The 23,513-nt window shown below is 39.2% G+C and overlaps 1 protein-coding gene across 2 annotated transcripts in view; it reads left to right on the plus strand.

The window, feature by feature from the left end:
• LOC139737402 (uncharacterized) overlaps window positions 1-23,513 on the plus strand; it is a 63,563-nt gene that overhangs the window by 34,896 nt on the left and 5,154 nt on the right. For both annotated transcript variants that reach the window (XM_071648078.1, XM_071648079.1), the window contains exons 3-4: window positions 18,660-18,955; window positions 20,867-20,936. In XM_071648078.1, coding sequence (XP_071504179.1) covers window positions 18,660-18,955; window positions 20,867-20,936 — 366 coding nt within the window. The remainder of the gene's footprint in view (window positions 1-18,659; window positions 18,956-20,866; window positions 20,937-23,513) is intronic.

Consider the following 23,513-nt stretch of genomic DNA (forward strand, 5'->3'; position numbering starts at 1 on the left):
AAGATCAACCAAAGAAATTTTGAAAATAATAATCATATTTCTAATTGCGGTATGGCCTCTGGGACTGGAGACCAGGAAAGGAGGCAAAGAAATTGTGTTGTATTCACATGTATATGCAGTACATCATTTGTAGGGAATTGCATGTTCTGCATGTCTATCAAATCCCATAAAATTACCTATGATGTATATCCCAAAGGCTACAACTTCCACCTGTCTGTCAAATTGAACCCATTTTGCTCCAAGTATCCACTGCTTGGTTGCTTTCCTGTCACTCTGACTTTCTTCTTCTTTTTAAGTCATTTCCTTGGAAATAGAGTACCCGCATTGTTCGAGATGTCTGGTAAATGGTGTACAGTTGAACCTCTCGTATCCGGACAAGTCGGGACCGGGGCTCATCCGGATAAGGGATTTGGCCGGATACTGGAGACTCAATGCTTTATACATGTACATATACATACACATGTACTGATGTAGCCCACTGTAGTACCACATGTAGTGATGTGTATACTGCAACCTTTTCATTGTTACATTTGGGGATGTTTGGGGATGTTAAAATGTCTGAAGGTAAGCAATTTGGGAGGAAATTTGATTTGATGTATGTTAATCATGTTGGAAGTAATATGTAATTCATGTGTGTTTGTGTAGGAGTTCTCAAGGAGTTGGGAATCCCCCTTTCCTCCCGTAATTATAAAAAAAAAATCACGGCGAGATTGCGTCCGGATAATAGAGAGATCCGGATAAAGGGAGACCGGATAAGAGGGGTTCAACTGTATTAGAATCAACATTAAAGGACTTTTCGATTGTGTGGACGTGACTGCCAGTCTCGTACGAGAGCGGCTCTAAATGGCTGCGGTCCATTCGGCACATCCGCGGTGTACTGCTATGATGTCATGGCCCCATCCCCCTCCAGTGGGCTGGTGATTGGTTGCGCCACGCGATGATGTCAGCACGTCATGAATCTCAGTGGCCGTGAAATTCCTTGAAGATTCTGGCGTTGGACATGCTGGAGAACCTGGAGCATGCGCAGTTCCTTAAAATGACGTTATTTCCTCGATGGCCACGTCCACGAGGTGAAATCGAAAAGTCTCTGTTCATGAATCCAGGACTTCTTCTGATGATTTCTCTGAAAATGCGTCATATGAGAAATATCTCTCTAGATACTTGCAATAGGCCTACTATGAAAAAAAAGAAAGAACAAAAAAAAAAACCAACAACAACCATGTAATGTTTCAAGAGAAGACACAATTACAGTTATGGACCGAGGGCTCGTAATCTGCTGACTTTCATCTCAAAGTGCCAGCGAAATTGGGGGTCATCTCTTCGACTATTATTGACATCAGCACAGTACCCCCGGCCTGTTTGTGCACCACAGCCTTCGGGTTATTGACGATGTTCCCCCCTCCCCCATATTTACTTCAATTCTGGTTGGAAACCGATGTAAACAATGCTCCTCTCTGTCGCTCTGTTGTTACAATCAAACTTGAAATCAATCAGAAATTTGCAGCTGAAGTTCAGGGATACCAGCTTTCCGGCAAAAGCTTGTATTCTGGCTCCGGCAATATCAAATTTCAGGCCCTTTTACGTACAAACCAGCATCTTGTAGATGATTTACAGGTCCTTCTGTGCTAACTGGCATCCCTGGGAGTTGTCCTTTTTTTGGTATGTTTTATTCACAGAATCAGAGATAACAATCATAGTACAAGCAACAAAAAGTGTCCTTTTTGTCATTGTCGTGTTGGATTTTACTCTCTTTTATTTTTCTTTTTAAAGGGTGGCATTTAGACTTTAGTTTAAAAAGTACAGTTTATGTTCTGACTGCATTACTCGTGGAAGAATCTGCACAGAATTAAAAACAGCAGGTGTGAAAAAAAGAGAAATAAAAGTGACTTATATACAAATCATCGCGACAAGAACATTGTATTCATCTCTGAGAGTGCTGTTTACAGTCGGAATGTTAAACTTTGCAGCACACGTCGAGTTGGAGAGAGGGTACACCCATGCTAATTGTAATTTTATTATTCAATGTGGTGCATGGCACATTGGTCCGATCATTCAACTGCCAGGTCATGATGTATGATAGCAAACAGCACTGTACTCATAGTGTTTGACAGGCTTTTGCTGAGATGATGAATGCGGCCTAAATCTAAAGGAGATGTTGTTAGAAAGACGTCTTCGGGTCTCTGAGGTGCTGGGCAGTTGCACGGCTGCCATGGCGATCAATATCCGGTAGACAAATTGACACCCGCCCTAGATTTTCACAGCGGCACAGGTTTTATAGCACTGAACAGTAGCCGTGCAAGAGGAAATTTAATCTAGCGCCACAGGTCCACGTCACTGATATCGGGTAGCTTGGGAGAGTGTAAGGAGGAAAGAGGCTTGGGATAGAGGAAGAAGATATAACTCCATATATTAGAAGGAGATGAAATGGAGGAAACTGTAATGAGTAAATTCAGTATAAAAAAGAAAGAATAGCATGGGTAGTGAGAGTGAGAGTTTAAGGTAGTTCATTAAGAAGAGATTCAGTGTTATGGAGTAGACTGTATTATTATAGTGGATGATATCGACAGATGTACTTTGAGTGGTTTGGATTGACTGTTAGATCTATACTAGATGGAGAGAGAGAAGAAAAAAACAGTGATGTAGAATTGAGATGATTGGTAGAAAATGTCAAGAAATGGGAGTGAATGCAGTGAGCATTAGTGAGCAAAAACTTGGATGCAGAGAAACCAGGACACGAACAATGGGGATATGGTGGATAACATGTCTTGTTGCCCCTCAAAAGCCATTTCTTCATCCACTCATCCCCACGGCAACCGTAAGGAAGGTATCAGCTGGCATGCGGTAAACAAGATCAGTATGTAATTATCCTGCGTGGCCGCTGCCCTCTTCCCGTTTATTATACTCTTTTCAGGCCTCCAGCACTCTTTTGTTACATTGAAATAAAGACATCCCCATGAGAGGCAGGCATAAATTGTTTTTGAATATATATTGAGATACCCTAAAGATACTGACTCCTCCTCTGTGAGGCATTTACTCTATAAGACAGCATTTTTGTGTGTTTGTGTGTGTGTTTGTTTTTGTTTTTGGGGTCAGTTGTCGTAGCAAGACATACATGTAAGGAGATGATAATATCACTGCTCTGTCTTCACTATTCAAGATCAACAGGCACTCTAAATTCAGAGTGACTGCTTTAAGGCTGTTTTGGTTTTCATCATTGGAGGTAATGCTGTGGTGGTGCAAACAAGGAAAGTCTATTCTCAGAAGGGAAATGGTTACATGCGAAAAATGTAAACACTCCAGACCCTTCAAAGCTGATTAACGAGGGCAGTATCATTCCGGCGCCTTAGTGCCCTTCTTGCTCTCAAGTACTGCCATGTAATAATGCATCCCCTCCCTTTTTGCAAGGTGACAACACTCTCACCTAGACAGGATGCCCGCAGTGGGGAAAGTTGCTTCCGTCCAAATGCATCATCCAATCAATAGGGAGAGGACGAGCTGATACATTTCCGCCCAAAGTTTCTAGGCAGTGTGGCAGGCATGTATGTAGATCACAAGAGAGTCCCTTTTCAAGTGCAATGGCTGTAGATTCCTGCTCTACATCTTATTGGTCTCCCATCCCCCCCCAAAAAAAAAAAAAATAATAATGGCTTGTCAGGAGAAATTTCAAAGCATAGATTTGCCCTGCTAAAGTTCTTTCCACGTAAACTGTAGTATGTGCTCCCTCTTAACAAATCAGATTGCTCAGAGGATATTCCTCCAAATTGGCATTTCTGAAGAAATCTCAGCAGAAAGAGTCACACTATTTTCTTTTTTTTCAAACTTCTTTATTTCATAAATCATTGTGCCCAGAATTACAAATATGAATTTGAAAGTGATATCAATGACAGAAAAAAAAGGAATCTGAAGAGTGCTAGCTTTTGTGGTTACATTGACCATTAAATTGATTGTATCTAAACAAAGTCTGCACATCTTATGCCAATGGCTAGCGAGGTAAGTAGCCGCTTTTGAGATTGTGCAGTCAGTACATTCATACGTGTCTCAAGAAAAAAATATGATTCACAATTCATAGAGCAACTACATAATTAGAGTGTGACTTTTGGTAAAATGCAGGAAAATTTGTCATATGAGGAGATAGCATATTAAATAACTGTGTAACCGCATACATTTTAATATGTACCATTGCATTCATTGTTAATTACTCTAATGGTTGTGGCAGGATTTTGTTTTATTTTGTTGGCTCTTGGCCTGTGGTTGAAGCAGTGTGTGGATGAATCCTTTTCAGGCAACACACACAGCTACTTCATTCTGGTGGGCAATTCAACCATGAAACAAGCCTGCACAAATATCCCACACATTTCCTGTACATGAGGCGACTGCGTTTAAATCCAATCTATTTTTCGACCACACGCCTCGTAAATGTGCGAGTGTTTGCAGCTCTCGGTACAAACTGTAACCGTCCAAATGAGGAGGCACTCTGGGCAGGTCCTTGATCCCACTCTGGTCTGATGTTGCGTCCTTATTGCCCCAGCTGTTTGGTGCTGTGTCGTGTGAGCTGTTTGGCACTGTGACGTTTGTGTTGTTGAAGTGATAAAAACCCGAGCGGGGTGTGAATATGTAATCACTTATCCTAGTGCAGAAAATGATACATAAAAACCCAAGTAGGATGTGAATATATAAACACTTATCCTAGTACAGAAAATGATACATGAATGCTTGAAAGACAAATCGTTTTGACCCTTTTACTGTACCATGTCGATATCTACTTGAGATGATGATTTTGTAAAAACAACAAAACCCTTAAAATGGGAAATAATTGCTTTAAAAATGTATTATGATACTGTTTTGGAAGCTGTGTTTCATTTCTAACATTAGTCTTATGATATGCTGCTTTCATGTTCAATTTAGCAATTTCCTGTGTGATGAAATATAATGCTGTTGTTAGCTAGATTTAATCATTTATATGCCCATTAAAACTTGTCAATCTCTCATTTCTCTCAGACATCAAAGTATGGGTAGCCAAAGTAAAGGTTAGACCTGCTAAGATGCGATAATGGTGTATTTTAATCTTGACATCATTGTCATACAAAGGGAATTAGGAAGGATTATGTATTGCCCATTCTGTGATGAACGTAATAACAAAAACTGAATGACTAATGAAAGCAGAACTTGGTGAGATCTCCAGAGCCGAGGACAGTTTAGAAACCCAGCAGCTCTCTGTTTATGTCAGTGGTCAATTCTTAGTATGCTTTCACCTTTACTGTGCTTTGCTTTCTTACTAAAAACTTTACTGGATTGCCCTCTTTGCCAATTTCATACAGATGTCCAGAAACAAATTGCCAAAGAATATCAAAGAGATTACCTAATCCCCCTAATCCCAATTGTGTCACCATGGCCGTCCTGTTGGACTGAGACACATTGCTATACAGTACAGTGGGCTTTACTATCTTATAACTAGGGCAAGTTTGAAGGGATTACTGAATGCTGGCATAAAAACAACAAAAACAAACAAACAAACTTGTTAAGCTACATGCCTGGGCACATAAAGGATTATTATACCTAATCCAGTCGTGCTTTCTTTCTCTGTCAATCACCTTACAATGATCCAATAAAGTGAGATTGTGTGTCCATAGTCTGAATTGAGATGTCAAAATGTTCTCATGTAGCATGAGCGTTTCTCATGACAGGCATCTGTAGAGCTCTGTTTTTTGTTTTCGTTTTGTTTGTTTGCTTGTTTTTTCCTGTGGTGGGGTGGTTACTTGTTTGTTTGTTTGTCTGTTTGTTTGTTTTAGGTTTTCTTTCATTATGCTGTTTGTTGGTTGGTTTTTTAGCTGAAGGCATATTAAAGATTCCAAATACAAATGTAGTCACAGTAGCTAGACACAGATATCAAGTTCAATTGCTGTTTTGGATTAAGAAAAGGCAACTCATGTTTACTATGCAAGATGGGAAGAGACTTATGAATTTTTCTCACATTTTTTTTTTAGCTGCCTGGTGTTCCTGGTGTATTTGACTTCCTTTTGAAGGTTAAAGACAATTGGGGTGTAGGCCATCTTGATATACTGAATAACAAGTGAAGGCTAGTTTTGGGGATGAAAAGTGACAAACTGTTGCCATTCCTTGTGCTCATAAATCCTATTGCTTGTGGGTACAACACCCTTGCTTCATAGTCAAACAGACTGACAAACAAACATTTTCATGACAAATTCTACTGAAAAGTAGCATCTCTGATCCTTTGTCCAGTAAATAATTACATGAAGATGCAACCATTATTTCAGTATTGATACCTTTGCAGCTAAATGTATCACTTTGAGCATACTTTTCAGACAGTTTGGGAAGTCAGCTGTTGATATTTCATATCAAACTGAACCCTGTATCATAACAAATTATGATGGGCCTATCTAATACTGTTTGTTTGTGTGTTCAATTGTCTGTTTTTGACAAAAGATCTAAGGTGCAATAACAGTTGTCGTGTTTATGGGTCAGTAAAGGTTGATCACACAGGGGAAGTAATTCTTTGTCCCAACAAAAGTTACACAATTTTGTGCCTTTAGAGTGTAGGTTGTGCCTTGTGGTTCAGATCAAAGGATTGAATTTATTGAGGCTGTTCAGGGTGGTTGGAAATGTCTGTAGAGCACCAGAACTATAGGAATTACCTGGACAAAATCACTCTGGCAGATCTATAACGTTTTCTGCAAGTTATAATGGAATCACCTCCATAGCTGAAATGTTGTTTCAAAAAGATATGACTTACTGACATCACTGTGAAGTTGGTGTATCATTTGCAAACAGTGACAGCCAATATGTATGAACACCACATCCACAACCAAATGATCTGGTAACTTAACTGTCTCAGTGTGTTCTGAAGTGTGTCATCCAGTTTCAATCTCTTGAGAAGTTGTATTTTCTTCTACACTGCTGTAAGGAAGACACTGTACAGATACAACTCCAGCCCTCCTCTGCAAAGTGTTGCGTGTAACGGCAGGAGTCTCAAACATGAGAGACGACTCGCTGCCACGAACAGTCATTGCTCATCCATTAAGGATCAAAACAATGCTGTCCCAAAGACATGAGACATATCAAGTCATTTTCAAAATATTTTCATTAGAAAAGACAATGTAACAGCACCTTTGTGACTCACAGAAAGTGATTGGAAACTGAGGAAGACATTTTGTCTCACCATCAAAGGCAGAGGCAGTTTGATGTGAGAAAAGTAGCATTTCTCTCAAACTCACCTGTCTTTTTTAAATAATTGAACAATGTGTAGGAAAAAGAAGTAGTCATGCATTTATACTCAACCCCACAAAACACATGTCTTCATTTGATGATGAAATGTCTAAAAATGAAGGGTTTTTTTTTTCCTGCTCGTGACATGCTAATCACTTCCTTGTAATCGTTTGGTCGTCAGTGAATGCTAGTGGTTGATGTTTTCATGTGTGGGCTCTTCCAAGTTTCTTTCTCACTGTGGAGTGACTCCTGTCATTTGGAAAATCTTTCTCTCTCTCCAAATGCATTTTGGAAAAGTAGGCTAGGAGTTGTTAAACATTTGCTTGGTAATCATTATAACCGTTTTTTTTTTCACTAAGTTAAGCCACTTTCAGGCACAATGTCCCAATAGATGTTAATCGTATGGCGGCATCACACCTCAGTATGCACTGTCGTGTTTCATGGGAAGTCGCTCCCCATGTGCAGTACGAACTTAGCAGGGCTTTGCACGTTATGTTCATACTTTGCTGTGCATTCAAAACCCTAGCTGGTGAGCGCCATTGATAAGCCCCACCTATTCATACAATGTATGGATATGAGAGCATTCAAACACAAATAAATGATGTATGGATATATGTTGTTTGAATATATACGAACATTCAGACATGTAAAGACATCCTACTATCCATTCTGAATTTGGAGGAAAGAATCTGAATTTTGACCTTTCCCACATCTCTTGTCTCAATGGGAGTTGCCTATTCTTCTTGATAATTTTACTACACACTTTCATGGGAACTGCTCATATTTCCTACTTTTGAGCAAATTCATCCCTACTTTTCAGTCAGAAAGGTTGGGAGGTCTGCATATGGATGTGGTATATCCATACAAGATATCTCTAGTCTGAAATGGAGGGGGGGGGGTGGGAGTAGTGAGGCAGATTGAATAGTATGAGGGATAGAAGGACACAGCCATATTGTATGTGTTACTGTACACTGCTCTAAACCAAGGATGCTATATCAAATGTCTGTCTGCCATTGTTTGATTGATCCTGGTTGTCCCATTTCACTTGTTGCTGGCAGATAACAGAAAAAAAGCAAATTGTTCACGCAAAGTTTGTGTGCTTATTCATCTCGAAACGTTCCAGCATATTTTTTTATTCATTTTATGAGGCACATCTTTGATTTGGGGTGAAGGTAGGGGAGCCTTTTTACAGAGCTACATATTGGGAAAAATTTTCTTCTGGACTTTCTAAATGGGACTTTAGATCTGGGTCAGGGGCATTTAGAGAATAGTGCAATCTCAACAAGGCAAACTCACGTGTAGAATATAGACTTTTTCAATTACCGTTAGTCTTGCATCCACGTTCAGTGTGTCAATTTACTAAAATTTTACTTTGGATATGTTCATTTGCTCAGGTTTGTGTCTACTGATTATTTGCCACCAGTGTCTTTCATAGCAGTTGTATGCAGTGTTTAAGTGTGTGTACTTTTCTGTGTCATATCTAATCAGTATGAAATGAATTAATTGAGGAAAAAAAAAGATTCAACCCCCAATACCTAGCCCCTGCTATAGGTTTGGCTCAGATGGAAGAGGGCAACACCTGATGGACATGCATGACAAAGGCAGTGATTTATACATCATGAATACAAATAAGTTCAGTTGTGCACCAATAGTTGCTTGATCCCACTACAACTGAACACTGTTTGAAAAAAAAAAATATTCATACGTGTATATAAACTGATCTACTGGTATTACAGCCAGCCATGGAATGGCTTCAAATAGAGCTGTTTGTTACCAAAATACAATAAACATCAAAACAACCTTATCACATACTATGCAGTAATTCCAGTGTGAATGCACCAACAACAACAACAGCAACAAACAAACAAACAAACAAACAAGCAAGCTGATACAATGACCCTATGGCCTTACTCTCAAATGGCCCAAAGCACATTTTGTGTTTACCCGCATTCCATCACTTGTATGCACCACTATGTAATTTCTGTGCATATCCTTGACAACTGAAAAAAGAGATAAGGTTGTCTATTGTAGATGACTAGTAAACTGGAATACCACGTACACAAACTGCGATATTATTTATATCATGCATCAGGTTGTACTGAGATATACTCAGTTGTTTGCATTCTTTAGACTTTGTGAAGCACCTTTCTGCAGACACTTATTGATTTCAAGGCCTGTTTTCTTTTTTGTTTTTTTCAAATTGAAAGAATCTGGCCCAGCACTGCAGTGGTCATTGTAGAAAGGACATACGTCGTTGCCAAGATGCATACTTGCCAACTAATAAGATTTTATCAGATTCAGTAAGATTTTTTACATTAAAAAATAGCAAGATAAGATTTTCTGTCAGAGAAATAAGATTTAAAAGAATATTTAGATACACCTTTCATGTGTATTTTCTGAATATTTGACTGAAAGTAAGATTTTTAACTTCAGTTTGCATATAAAATAAGATTTTTGCAATCCACAAGTGAGATATTTCATCTTGAAATGTTGGCAGGTATGCAAGATGGTATCAGTATATCATAACTCTGTTACTCCTACAAATGAACCATGATGATGCACCTTTTTCTGTTCATGATAGTCTTTTGAGTTTCCTGGTTAAAAGCACGCTTTTTGTCATCTTAATTGGTAAAATTAGATAACATAGCCGAGATACATAGTTAGTTTTGCTACGTTGTTTGGTTGACCACCTCTCAGGTGTGTGTCCTTCTGGACATGTATCAAGTGGTTTGACTCTCCTTTTAAGCTGTATAGTGTTGTGCCACCTGGTGCATACTACATGAACTATTTTGGTTTATGCTCATAAAACAAAATATTGTCATTCTAATACTGCACATATTGCAGGAGTTATAGGGCAGCATAGAATTTTCCTTCACCTGTAAGCCAAAATATGAATGAAAGGTCGAGAGGCATGGGTGTAAAACCTACTTGAGATGATGTACCTCGTGCGTTTCACACCATTGTAAATACCCTCACACATGTGCTGCCACTACCGCAACACACTCTCAACCAGACATTTTATTGTATTTTTGATGCAACAGGCAGTATAGTATGCAGCCACTGTTTGTAGTATACTGACCCTGCAAGCCACATGTCCAGTTTTGTACCATGTGACAAACACATCTGCAATGTACGTGTGCTGCTTTCTCACACTGGTCACCGTAAATGCGACTAACTTCTAGTGTTTGCTGTACCACTCTACAGCTCGCTTCAGAGACAAGCCTGATTTCTTTGTTCTCCCCATTATATTGTATTCCATAAATTTGTATTTTGTAGTTCATTAGAGATATAAATCAAAGCAAAGTGATCTCAAGAACATCTTTTTGTAGAATAGTATGATTAGATATGTCTTAGAGGCCCCTTTTCATTTCTTAACCTGTTGAGGACAGGCTGATTTAGCTATAACACGCATTTCCCATATACACCTGGCCAAGTATTCTTGGGACTCATCTTTAATGGGTCAAAAACTCTTTACACACTCTTCACTTTCAACTCCCCTAATAACTTTTGAAAGGATGATGCTACTGCTTTGAAAGTTGGCATTAGTCATGGATAATGTGTTTAATTAGAGCATGCTCAATTTCATGATAATCTGGTAATCCCTTCATTGTTTTTGTGATGAAGTCTTGCATCTTGTTTTTTTGTCCAATTCATTGCACAGAGCACAGCTTGGTAAGACTAAGCACTTCAATAGATCCTATACTTCAGAGCCTCTTTTCTCAGTACACTCTAGAAGAATTCATTTGAATTGAGTTATATATCGTTTTAAAGCTTAAAATCTGTTCTTTTAGAATCTGCCTTTAACTTAATAAAAAAACAACAACATGGTTTTGTGTTTCAGGGTCATATATGATGTTGAGGAAAGAAGAGTGTAGATCTTTTGATTTGCAGTAAAGTGAGAGTGGCACAGTCACTTTCCATTCTGCATGTACTTGGTATTAGAGCATCTTTCTTATTAGACTGATACATGATACCCCCTCCCCCCTCCCCTCCCCCCCCCCCTTGATCCTTGCCAGTAGGGAAATTGCATTCAAATAAAGTCCCTTCATGTTTGTAATGTAAGTCAGATATAGCTCTGTCTTATGGAAACATCCTTCCGAGGACATTGATGCTGTCTGGTTTCCTCAGAGCTGTGGTATCTGTTTATTTGTTATCAATCATTCCCCTATAAGCAGTATTCCCAGGCCAGTTTTTTTTTCTTTTTAGAGACGCCTAGATAAAATGCCAGGGTATTGCTTTTGTCATCTTCTCCTAGGTCGTTTTCACATGTACCGAGAGTGCAGTTTGAATCACGATTCCAGTGATGCATCACTAGAATCATATGATGCATTATGGCCGTGTATCTATGGACACTGGAATTGCGGAGGGTGATTTGAATCGTAATTCAAATCGTAATTCAAGTGACGTTCCGGAGGTGTTTTCCAGTGACGATTCTCCAGAATTACGAAGTGAAACAGTCTTGTGTACAGATTGACCTTTACATTGTGTTTTGGGGGAGTGGAGCTTACGATGACCTTTCAACCACTTTTGCAGAAAAACCACGCTCACTACCGCTCAAGAGTGATTGATAGAAATTCGGAAAGAGGCCACACCTTTTCTCGTCACTCTGAATTTCGACACAGCAGAATCCGCGAAGCCTTCCTCAGGCTTGTATGCGGATGATAATTCTAACTGTAATTGTAATCAGAATTGTAATTCAGCTTTGCAATTATGTTTCTCAACGCGTGTGAAAACAGTCGTAGATGTATCGTCCTATGGGGGCAAAAGTGGGCAGCAAAAAGTGCATGCCATAAATCAAGCTTGTAATCAATTGTGGAGAGATTATTTGGTAAATCTTCTGGGCAACGAACTGGACTACTGATGACGGCAGGAAGGGGGAATTGAAAGCTGAGTTCTCCAGTGCACTGAATTTTTTAGTAGTATACATGCATTGAAGAAGGCTAACTCTGTTGTGTATAGATTTCCTTTCAGCAAGATCCCCGACTGATGCAAAGGAGGCAAAAGAGAAGTACACAGTGCTAGCTTAGTTATCCGACCATGTCGAGGCCGGCGCCCGTCCAGATAAGTGTTATGACTGGATGACTGAGATATATGCTCAAGCACGACACATTCAAGCAAGTTTTGCTCTGGATATTTAAGGCATTGCTAATTCACTATTCACTATGATGATATATAGATATACGTATTTGCACATGTTTGCACTGTCCTTCTTTGTTTCTTCCTAGGTAGCAACAGTATTCTACACTGAAAAAACAGACAGTCATGTGCTACTGTAGTTCATGTCAGCATACTGTAAAACGAGAAATGTTCGCGTGCATTTTAATTTCGCGAATTTCGCGAGCGCCAAGATTCGCAAAATTAAAATGCACGCGAAATTTCTTATCTACACTGTATGCATTGAACGCAAGAGGCAATTCGCGAAAATTTCTTGCCACGAAAAAGGCCGTCGGCTCCAATTCGCGAAAATTTCGTGCCGCGAATATATCATGTTTTACAGTAATAGAGAGATCTGGAAAATTGATGTCCAGATAAGCCAAGGTCAGACTACCCGGTATATACAAACATATTGGAATGAAGATAGAATGAGGTACATGTAACAAGATAAAAATAGAAAAAATATACAAACAGGAACTTGAGGGCAAGATTACTGCTCATAGTCAAGTTCCAGAGTTGAACTTTGATTGAAAACAGAATGGTTGAACATCCTTGAACAATGTTTTGTTTAAGGATGAGGAAGATTCATGTGCATTAAGAATTTCCATGTCCAATAATCATCCTACTCAGAAAATAACTATTAACTATCTCACATATGGGTTTTTCTCATTTTTAAATGTCACGCCCATTTCATGTCATAGAAAAGGGATGATTTTTTTATTTATTTATTTATTTTTTGTGCCCCAAGATATTCCTTTGTGCAGGATGACACACAGAAAGCTTGTGAAAAGGCCTTGGAAAGAAACATGTGTTTCAATAGAAGCTCTGTGCATCATCAAATCTAACCATTCTTCCATCCCGTCCTCCTTCATCTTCTTCTCCTCTTGTCCCTTCTCCATCTTCCTCCTCCAGCTTATTTCACTCTAACAGCTTTGAATCGCGGAGTCACTGCTATTCATAGTAATGTCCACTGCCTTTCCCCATCACTCTCACCATATCTAACTTGAGGCTATTCACTTTGGCCACCCTATGGGGCTATTGAAGGGGCATTTACACTGCAAAAAGCCAGAATGAGAAAAACCATGAGTTTTGCTGTATGCCACTTACACTGCCACAAAAACGCAGAAACTTTCTGGCATTCTGGGAGGGAATGTGCATGCACAGAAAAAACAACAACAACAAATGTTCAGGCTTTGGGGACATAGTGAACATTTATTAAAGAACATGTGCAAGTTCGTGCTTCATGTTCTTTGAGCATAGGCAGGCGGGCAGGAGAATTCCCATGCTAATGGCAGATGTCACATGACCCAGAAGCTGGAATAAAACTGGCAAGCCTGGGAGTGAGCATTTCTACTGGGGAAAGTAAACATGAAACAAAACTGCAGAGTTTCAAAAAAATCTTTACTTCTGAGGAGTTTTTTCAGTTGTTTTTTCACCCATGTACACGTACCTGTAGTCGCCTAGAAACTTATGGAAAAAAAAGGAATGTGCAGAAAACTGTGGTTTTCGGTGGCAGTGTAAGTGCCCCTTACATTGTATAGCTCCATGGTGTCCCTCTCCTCTGTATACATGGCACCTGTACTTCAACTGCATGTGTGCACTTTATCTCTCCTTTTTAATAGCCTAATCCACTGCAAGTATACATGTCTGTACCTGGCTATTAATTCTACTAACCGTGTCTTCTCTATATAATGGATGCCACTGAGATGTAGTCGAGCAAATAATGTGACCACCCAATTCCACCCCAAACCTGACCATTCATCTCAACCAGATGCTGACCTTACTTTTTCCACCAAACTCTTGAATGTTCACCCGTCCCTAACTCTGACTATTCATCCAGACTGCACACGGTCAATCTCAACCCAACTCTGACCATTCATCCTGTCCGAAACCAAGCTAGAAATCTCCATCCCACCATTATACATCACTGACCATCCACTCATCCCTATCTCTGACCATCCATGCCACCCCAACCCAAACAATCTTATTACATTCCAATACTGACCATCCGTATTGACCGGTCCACGACCATCCACCCTAACGCAACTGTGACCATATGTCCCACCCGGTCATAGAGCGTCTGTACCATTCCAACCCTGACCATTGTCCGTACTACTCTGACCTTGGCCCCCATGTAAATTGTCATGGGTGGGATACAAAAGCAAAAATCAATCTTAAAAAAAAAATGGTTTGTGTGCCTAAAAATGAATATGATTGTTAAAGGGGTATATTCTGCTTATATCAGAAGTAATCAATAGTTTGTTGTTAGAATTAGCTGCATTCGGACTGTGTGAAATTCCCAGACACGTGGACAGTTAGACACTAGAGTTGGAAACAAAATTTGAGAGAATATACTGTGCATCATCATAATGCTTTAAGAGCTGATGATTAGTTTTGATGTCATACAGCTGTGTGTGCATACATTTCCACTCTTATGTTTTGACATCTGCATTAGATGGTACATCAACCAAACAGAGCGTTACAATAGCGTTTAATGTTTGAACAATTTTTTTTTTCTTTGTGGATGTTACAAACCTCAATAGAATAGTGGCAGTCATAGAACAAGAAAGTATCACAGGTTAACAGCTGTCCAGGAAAGTTCCTTCTTTTGACTTCCAACAGATTCTTCAGAGAATTGATTTGCTTGATGTGATTCAACTTTTTGTTATGCAAACTATTTTTTCACTTTTAACTCCCTTCCAGTGTGTGTGTGTGTTTTTTTTTTTTCTTTTCTTCACATAATAGCATTGGCTTTAATTTGCCTCAGATTTGCCACGGTAGTGACATAATCGTGTAGAAATGTTATTATTAATTTCTCATCTTCATTTATTGCAGGTCTATATGTTTGTTTTGAAAATGTGTGATGATCAATTATGCTCTTAATGCATCCTCCAAGATGTAGGAATTTTGTGCTGTTTTCATTTTTGACAAGGCAAACAAGGAGTTGAGATGTGGTGATGTTACTGTAAAAGTGGTTTCTTTCGCGTACAGATACTTTCGCAGTTTCCATTGGTGCCGACTTTTTCGCGTGTGTTTAAATTCGCGGTCAGCAAAATCTGTGTGTGTGTTGACCATCAATACCATCAATACCTGCATGCGCAGAATTTTCGTGTGTGCGCAACAGCGTTGTAACAAGCGGCGAGTTTAAAACATTTCCTTGCATGGATAATTTCGCGTGACTTTTCAAAACATTTTCGCGTGATGTTAAATTTGCGGTTCAACCTCAAAAGCGTGAAAATAAAACCTCCGCGAAAGAAACCACTTTTACAGTATGCCCAAGACTGCTATAATTGCAAGGCCCCTGATATGGACCTGGAGATAGTTCAAACTTCCAAATAATTTGTCAAAAATTATCAACTTTTACCTATTTAGTTCAGTCACTTTACTTCCCTAATGTTTAATGTCCCTCTAAGTGCTCACGTATGTTCTGCAAGCCCTATTATTCAAAGTGTTTTATTTTGTTGTGCTTTTTTAGCAGTTCTCCCTGTATGACTTTACATCACAATGCAAGGTCTTGCTTGGTGCAGTGAAGGGGACACAGTCTTGAGCAGTAGGCAAAGAAAACAATTTTGAACAAGTAACAGTGGAGATAACAATATAACTGTTTATGAATAAATAAAAAAGTACTGTAGTTACCTCTGGCAAGAGGATTGGGCAGGGACCATTTTGGAAATCTGCAATATATGACAAATCTGAAACTTGCATCCAACTTGATGTATGAGATAGAGGGATGTGCAAGGGGTGTGCGAGAAGTTGGATGTACGATGTGGCATTACTGCCGAAATTTAAGGATTTCATGGAAAGTGCACAAGACAAATGAATGGGTACTAGAGAAGATTGGGTCAGGGCTAGTCATACAAAGAGATACTGTTGTCACCCAAAAGCCCTGACTTTTAGGACACATCAGCAGAAGAAATTGGAAAGACTATTATGCCAGAAAAAAAAAAATGGAAGGAAAAAGGAGGCTTGAACTCCAAACATTAAGAAATACTCAAGACTTACAGCTGTATGCATGCGTCAGATAGGGAGGATTGGCGTGAGCTCACTTATGTCACATTGGTTAGCACATAAAAAAGTGTATTTGTGTCAACTGAAATGATAATCATGGTGGTTATATAGGTGAAGGGAAGAGGGGAATAAAAATGACTATATCATGATTCTTCTCAGTGATATGAGCCTGTGGCTTTGTGATATTATTCTCACGCTATCATTAATGAGAATTGCACACCTACGTAGAGCTGTTATGATCTACATTTGCTGAAAGCAGAGCACATTAGTGAGAAATTAGACAAAATCAGATCGACTGGTTGAAAAAAATGGCACAAATTTGAATAGCAGTCAGACATTGGACATGACTTCCTCCAACAGGCATTAACTTTATGTATCCACTGTCAGTGAGTTTGTCTGTGTCAGGAAAAGGTAAGCTAGGCTGACTCCAGTCATGGACGCAGTGGATAAGATGTACAAAGTACACACAAGTAAAAGGTAGCTGCAAACCAGGCAACTGTTATTCAACATCCTGTGTAGAATAGTTGGAAAGATTAACTGAAATAAAGAAATAAGACTATGATTTGATAAGAATCCCAGAACTTACTATTTTCTCTACCCATTTTTGGAAGGGGGAGGGTGGATTCAAGTTCCTTTTTTCTCTCTCTCTTTTATGTCTCAGTAAGTTGATTTTGCATCCTTACTTTCATTTTAAGGTATGTAGTCTCTTTAGTTTAAGACTGACCATTGTGCATGATAAGGGGAGTGGAGGCAATATACAGAGTCTTGCATTTAGCAATATAGGAATGATATTTGCCCCCCCCCCCCCCAAAAAAAAAAAAATGTTTCTGTGGAGAACTAAAAAAATCAGACTCGGAGAAGACTAGATAAATCTGGGTTGACATTGGGCTCTCTGATCTATGCCATGTAGTAACTGGGGCAGTGTTCTCTGTGATAGTAATTTAGCACACAACTGCTTTTTTATTTTTTTTTTGTGTGTGTTGCTTTTCTTATATATAGGATTAATTGCAGATTTGTTGATTATTAATCAAATGGTAGCTAAATTAATTCTCTAATTTAGGGAAGGCAAGTGAGTATATACACTAACATACAAAAAAGGAGCCATGGTACGGGGAGGGGAGAACTGATGAGTATGATGATGAGCACGAACTTGGGAGTGTGTTAATGAGTGACCGCGCTTGTCATTTAGATACATAATTGCCTTATGCCTGGCGCAGCAATTGCATCTGTGCCTCAAATAGCCTGTCAAGGACATTCCAATTAGCCCGAGATAGAAATTTGATGGCAGTTTTAACGCAGTCCCGTGTGACAAGCACGCACTGAAATCATGCAACCCAGTATTGATTCTGTGATGCGGAACACGTGTGCAGGCCTGTCTCGGGTATTGTGTTGTAAATGTATGAAATTTCATACCAACCACTGCTATGAATATGCATCACCTTTTGATAATTTGCCTGTCGTGAATGCTGGAGTGTTCTTCTGAGTGGATGTGTGGAAATTAATCCCAGTGGGTGGCTAAACCCATTCAGACAAGCTTGACATTATACGATGGGATGTTCTTACATGTGCCTAATTAGGTGATACACTTTTATTTGATTACTTTTGTTGGGGGTATGGGAGTGTTGATGACAGCGAGTGGTCTATACTCAAAATCTCTCATCCGTAATACTATCATGTGAATACATGCAGAATAGAGACCCTTGACTTTGCCATCTTGGAAAAAGAAATGGGTGTTTTATGTGAGAATGTTTTTTTTTAGTTATGTGAGAATGGAATTATTATTATATTTTTTTTTTGGGGGGGGGGTTAGATGGGTAAACTGTCATTACTGTGATATCTATATCATCCTACTCTATATCATGAGAGTCATCGTTTATCATGTCTGTAGTACTTTAAATCTGGTACTGAAATATATACTAAAGATAAAGTCCAGTAAAATTCATACACACCACACTAATGCTGCTCACTTGTACGTCAGTATGATGACATCAGTAGCTGTAATGCTGTTCCTACATTTTCATCACATGAAAACTTGTCCTGAATTTTCCTTCATTACTGTTGTTATAGAATTAATAAGATTGTATTGATTAGGTTTAATGTAACATCTAAGAATAAGAAGCAGAACAAGGAAGATTTTTAGAAAGAGATCAGTTGGGCTAACATCCAGTGTAAATCTATAAAGCAGGTAGTAATATCACACTGCTGATCAATGATAAGTCAGTAACTCATCTTAACTTATGCCTCATGTTCTTCTCTTTTTTCTTCATGGCTAGGTTGTGGCAATGGCAAGTACCTCGGCATCAACAACCGAACTTTCAAGGTGGGCTCTGACTGCTGTACCAATCTCGTGGAGATCTCGGTGCGGAGAGGCCACGAGGCCATGGTGTGCGACAACCTCCGGCTCCCGTACCGTGACAGCTGCTTCGACGCCGTCATCTCCATTGCGGTCGTCCACCACTTCGCCACGGTGGAGCGCCGAGTGCAGGCCATCCAGGAGTTGGCCCGGATCTGCCGTCCCGGGGGTCTGGTCATGATCTACGTCTGGGCGCTGGAGCAGAAACACAGACAGGTGCGTTGGGACAATGAGAGATATGTTTCATTCACACCTGGATGAAGTAGCGGGATCTTGATCGCAATCCAAGTACTGAGAATTGTTGTGCCTGTTCAGATGGATAGAAATATCCTGCTAATTGTTGCATCACAGTTGACTATTAAAACTACGCTTACCCAAATCTAACAAAATGGTGGCCCTTGCCCATGTGTTCGTGGGCTGTCTTCATGTGTGTTTTGAGTGATAGGATTAAAGATGTGGAGATTTTATGTTCCAGCATTCACACACTCACCTTAGTGCATGTTACCATGCTTTTCTCAGATAATCACGCTAAAATACCAACATAATCACAAGATTTCCTAGGAGTAGGATTGCAATGCTGATCATGCTATTTAGTGAGATGTCCACACTGGCAAAAAAAAAAATCTTACAATTTGGTTGGCATGAAAAATCTTCCCAGATTGAAAAATTGTGAGAAAGGCTTACCAATGAATAATTAAGACAGAGAAAAGAGACAAAGAAAGAAAGACAGGGGGAGGGGATTAAAAAGCAGAGATATAGTCAGTAAGTCAATGTCAGTGTGTGTGTCTGCAGAAGCTGGTGTTTGCCTGGATACTCAGGAATGCTATTTACAATTTCCATTAGGGGATGTAGGGGAGAGATCAATTATCCTGAAAGTGTGCAAATGCTCCGACCGAAGCCCTTTCACTTCTTCTTGGTTTGACAGGTGAACGCAAACACCGGAGTAATTTTAGACCCTGTGTTACTTATAAGTTTTCTCTGAGGGAGGGTGTTTTAATTATGTAAAGATAGAACAATAATCAGGGTTAGATGTGGAACTATCGCAATATTTGTATTCCATGTGCTTCTTGTCTATTAGGTTAATTGTTGAATCCTCACACCCCCCCCCCAACACAAAAAAATGTGCAAAACAACACCAACAACCCAAAGACAGACAGACAATGAAATAATGATCTCCATCTTTAGAGGAGATAGTATGACTGTGAATTTCTTGGAAATGGCTTAGACAATGTGCCATAAGAACACAGACACACATGCACACGCACACACACACACACACACCAACATGTATTCATGTATCCGTATATGCTAAAAAATGGTTTTATGAACCTTTTTTCAACAGTGCCTTGAAATGGGAGTACTCATTCAGTTTGGGCAAATTCTCCTTTAGGCTGTCTTCATACTGATCATTGAGCATCCTTTACATTTACCCAAGTCAAAACAGGTTTTGCCAACATATAAAAAGCTTGAACATAACACCTTTAATCTGTTGAAGATGAGTCTCGAGAAGACTCGGGCAGGTGTCTCTGGGAAATGCGGATAAAGCAAAATCAGTCTGTCCTCAACGGGTTAAAGGATGTGGTTGTCACACCCTCATTACTCATGCAGTGGTAACAATACACAAATGTAACTCCAGAAAACACTTGGAGAGAAAAAGACTGTTTGGTCCGAGGAAACCATGAAGTTGGTTTGCAGAGATTGAGATGCCACACCGCCATGGTTTTAAGATGACTGTTGTAGTCTTCTCATTCAGCAGTGACTGCACAGACACTTGAAAAATTCATAACTTTTTAAGAGATTTTCCGATTTCCTCAAGGTCTGACTGATGTGTTCTTCTGATATTGCTGCAGTCACTCGAACCACATTTATATTAAGGTGTGTCCTTTAATCCTTTTCCTACAAGATTCTGAATCCCTCATACACTTTGCACAGGGTCAACCAGGTTGTCGTAGGCAGTGGGTTAAAGCAGGTAGAGAAACATGGAATTCCATATGATGGTGTTCATCCACTAGTCATGGTCAGTCCTGAGCAACCCACGAATAAAGTCAGATTTTCACAGTGGTAGTATTTCTCATGCTTTTATAAAATCCTTTCCCTTTTCTTTTCCTTTTTTCTTTGTCCGAAAAGTTTGATGCCCAGGACGTGCTGGTTCCATGGCATCTCCAACCCAAGAACCAGCGGAGTCGAAGGGTCAAAGGTGAGAGAAATCAGAAGGTTCTAGATGATCATAAATCATACCTCATTTGATGAATGTTGGATTCTGATTGGTCAAAGGTGCAGTCACTAGTTTTCTTATACTGCTCGGCAGTCAGCTAGCAGTTTTTTGAGATGCGTGTAAGCGTATCTTGCGCACATATCTTTATTTGTGCATTGCGAAATTATACTTCATATGATTTCTCTGACCAGTAGCATGACAATTTCATTTCAGTGCCTTAATGTAGCATAAATATCTATTTGCCCAGAGGGTGATTTTGCAACAGTGCTATGCCCAAAGATGAATTTTTTCTGTCAGGGAAGTTCATTCCTCTTACAGTATAAGCTTCCATTATAAGCTTCCAAAAGTGCATACAAATATGCCATGGTACTCATTTGTGTAGAGTCCCTACCAAGTGAACATACTAAAAAAATTGTGCACTTTCACTTGGTCTCATCTTTCCCATTTTTGACAGTTATTCGACTCACCAGTATATCATATAGGCCTACAGTATTAGTGATTGAACTGGTTATATCATTTGTCATGTTTACAAAAATGTAGATTCATGATATAAAGTCCATTCTTTTTCCACCGACAGTAACTATTTGTTGGTTTCACAAAGAAAACAGTTTCTCTTGCCAAAAGTCAACACATCTGTCCATTAGCTCTGTGATAAACATGAGTCAGGCATGCAAGTTGTAGACCGACATCGCAGAGTAACAAAGAAAAAAATTAAAGTGAGTCATTCTGAGATGCTTTAAGATGTTGCCCACAGGCTAATAGACCTAATTGTCCTTTAGTCTCTACAGGGTTGTATGTAGCTTTTGAATTGGCATTGAAGTGCAGAACAGTATGATAGCTTTGAAAAGTAAGCTTAAACTGACTATCAGGATTATTATTTCTTTCTTCCTTTTTTTTTTCTACGAAGTGTGAGTGTTTCCCAACTTCTGTTTGCTGTTTTGCAATGAAAGTCAAAACCAGACATATGCAAGTGTTGACGGTTATTGAGAAGTAGACCTAAAGTGACATGAAAGAGATCATGAGAATAATGGGTGTACAACTAGACTTTTGCCATATTTCATTATTTTTCATGGATAGTATCTTTTCAAAAATGAAAATTCAAGATGAGAATATTGCCTTCCTTTGACATTTGACCTACAGTGTCTGTATTGTGAACAATTTCCTTTGATGAGAGGTATAGCATTGAGGGGAAAAAAAACAGCTTCAGATTAAGAAGTGTTTCCTGTGTGGTAACATGACTACTGGAAATGCATTAAAGCCTTCTCCTAAAAGCATACATGCAGAAGTGATAAACAGCTACCACAACTGATGTGGTTTAAGATACAATGATTCACTTGTTTCATGTCTTGCGTTCCTTGCATGCAGAAGGACACAAGTGGCGTGTATGTGTCAAGTAGCACCCATCATGCTCCTTCTGAGTGACTTTAATGACCGCGAGAAATATATCAAGGAGGAGGTTATTAACAGATGGGGTTTTCCCTTCTTAGAAGCATACTTGATAGTCGATTGAATGTACCGGACTTCACATCCTCTTCATAAGATTCCTCTCTAAACAATTCTTATCATGCCATTGCTTCGTCGGTTACTGGAAATAACCATAGATATGAATTTGGAATATGTTTTATTTACTCATCTTTTTTTGTTTGTTTGGTGTTTTTTTTGTTTGTATAGATCAAAGTTTGATGGATTATTCATGATTGAACATGACCACATTTGATCAAATAGTGACGTCTCGGGGATGTTGCTTATCAAAGGGCATTTTTACATAAGTTTCGGGCTTGTTTTGTTTTTTTGTTTTTTTGTTTTTTTTTGGGGGGGGGGGTTTGAGCATCATGAAACAAAATTGTGGTAGCTATGGTAATGAGACGAATTGAGTGATTTTAGTTCTTGATATTTCATCTTGAAATACAAGATAAATATTTTGTTCATAGTTGTTATTGAAATATGTGCCCTTATTTTTAAGCCTCCACCAGGAAGTGGTGCCGGAGGCATCAATGTTGCGAGTCATTATATAAAGTTGTTTTCTTCATGTATCGTGATGAAGAATGGGAGAGTATCAATTCATGAAAAAGAGCAAATGGAATATTAGTGCTTTGAAGATAAAAGAGACTGCTCACAATAGAGTGATATTTCATTTCATCACTTTATCCACACATTCCCTATTGATTTGATATTGTAGAATGGATAGTGAAAATCCTGGGATCTCATTGATTGGGAGCTGTGTGTTGATTTTTACTGGCCGCATGTTGCCTCATTGACAATAGTAACTGTAAACATGTTATCAAGTAATTACTGGATACATGGCTGAAAGTACTGGATGCATGTTTTTTGTTTTGTTTTTTGGTTGTCTATGACAAGCCAAAAAGAAATGTATCCTGTTACTTTGCAATTATGTTTCATGATTAGAAAATGGATTCTGGAAAAAAAAATGTCCCCCATTTTATAGACCAGATGATGCACATGTGTCTGTGTGCGATCAATCAGAATAGTATGCATGGGGTAACTATGGAACTTTGCCTAGACCCACACAGCTTAGCCTCATGGGTTAAGCATTACATA

This window comes from Diadema antillarum, unplaced genomic scaffold (genome assembly GCF_040938485.1).
Source record: "Diadema antillarum isolate AM-2024a unplaced genomic scaffold, OU_Dant_1.0 seq00000692_RagTag, whole genome shotgun sequence".
Taxonomy (NCBI): Eukaryota; Metazoa; Echinodermata; class Echinoidea; order Diadematoida; family Diadematidae; genus Diadema; species Diadema antillarum.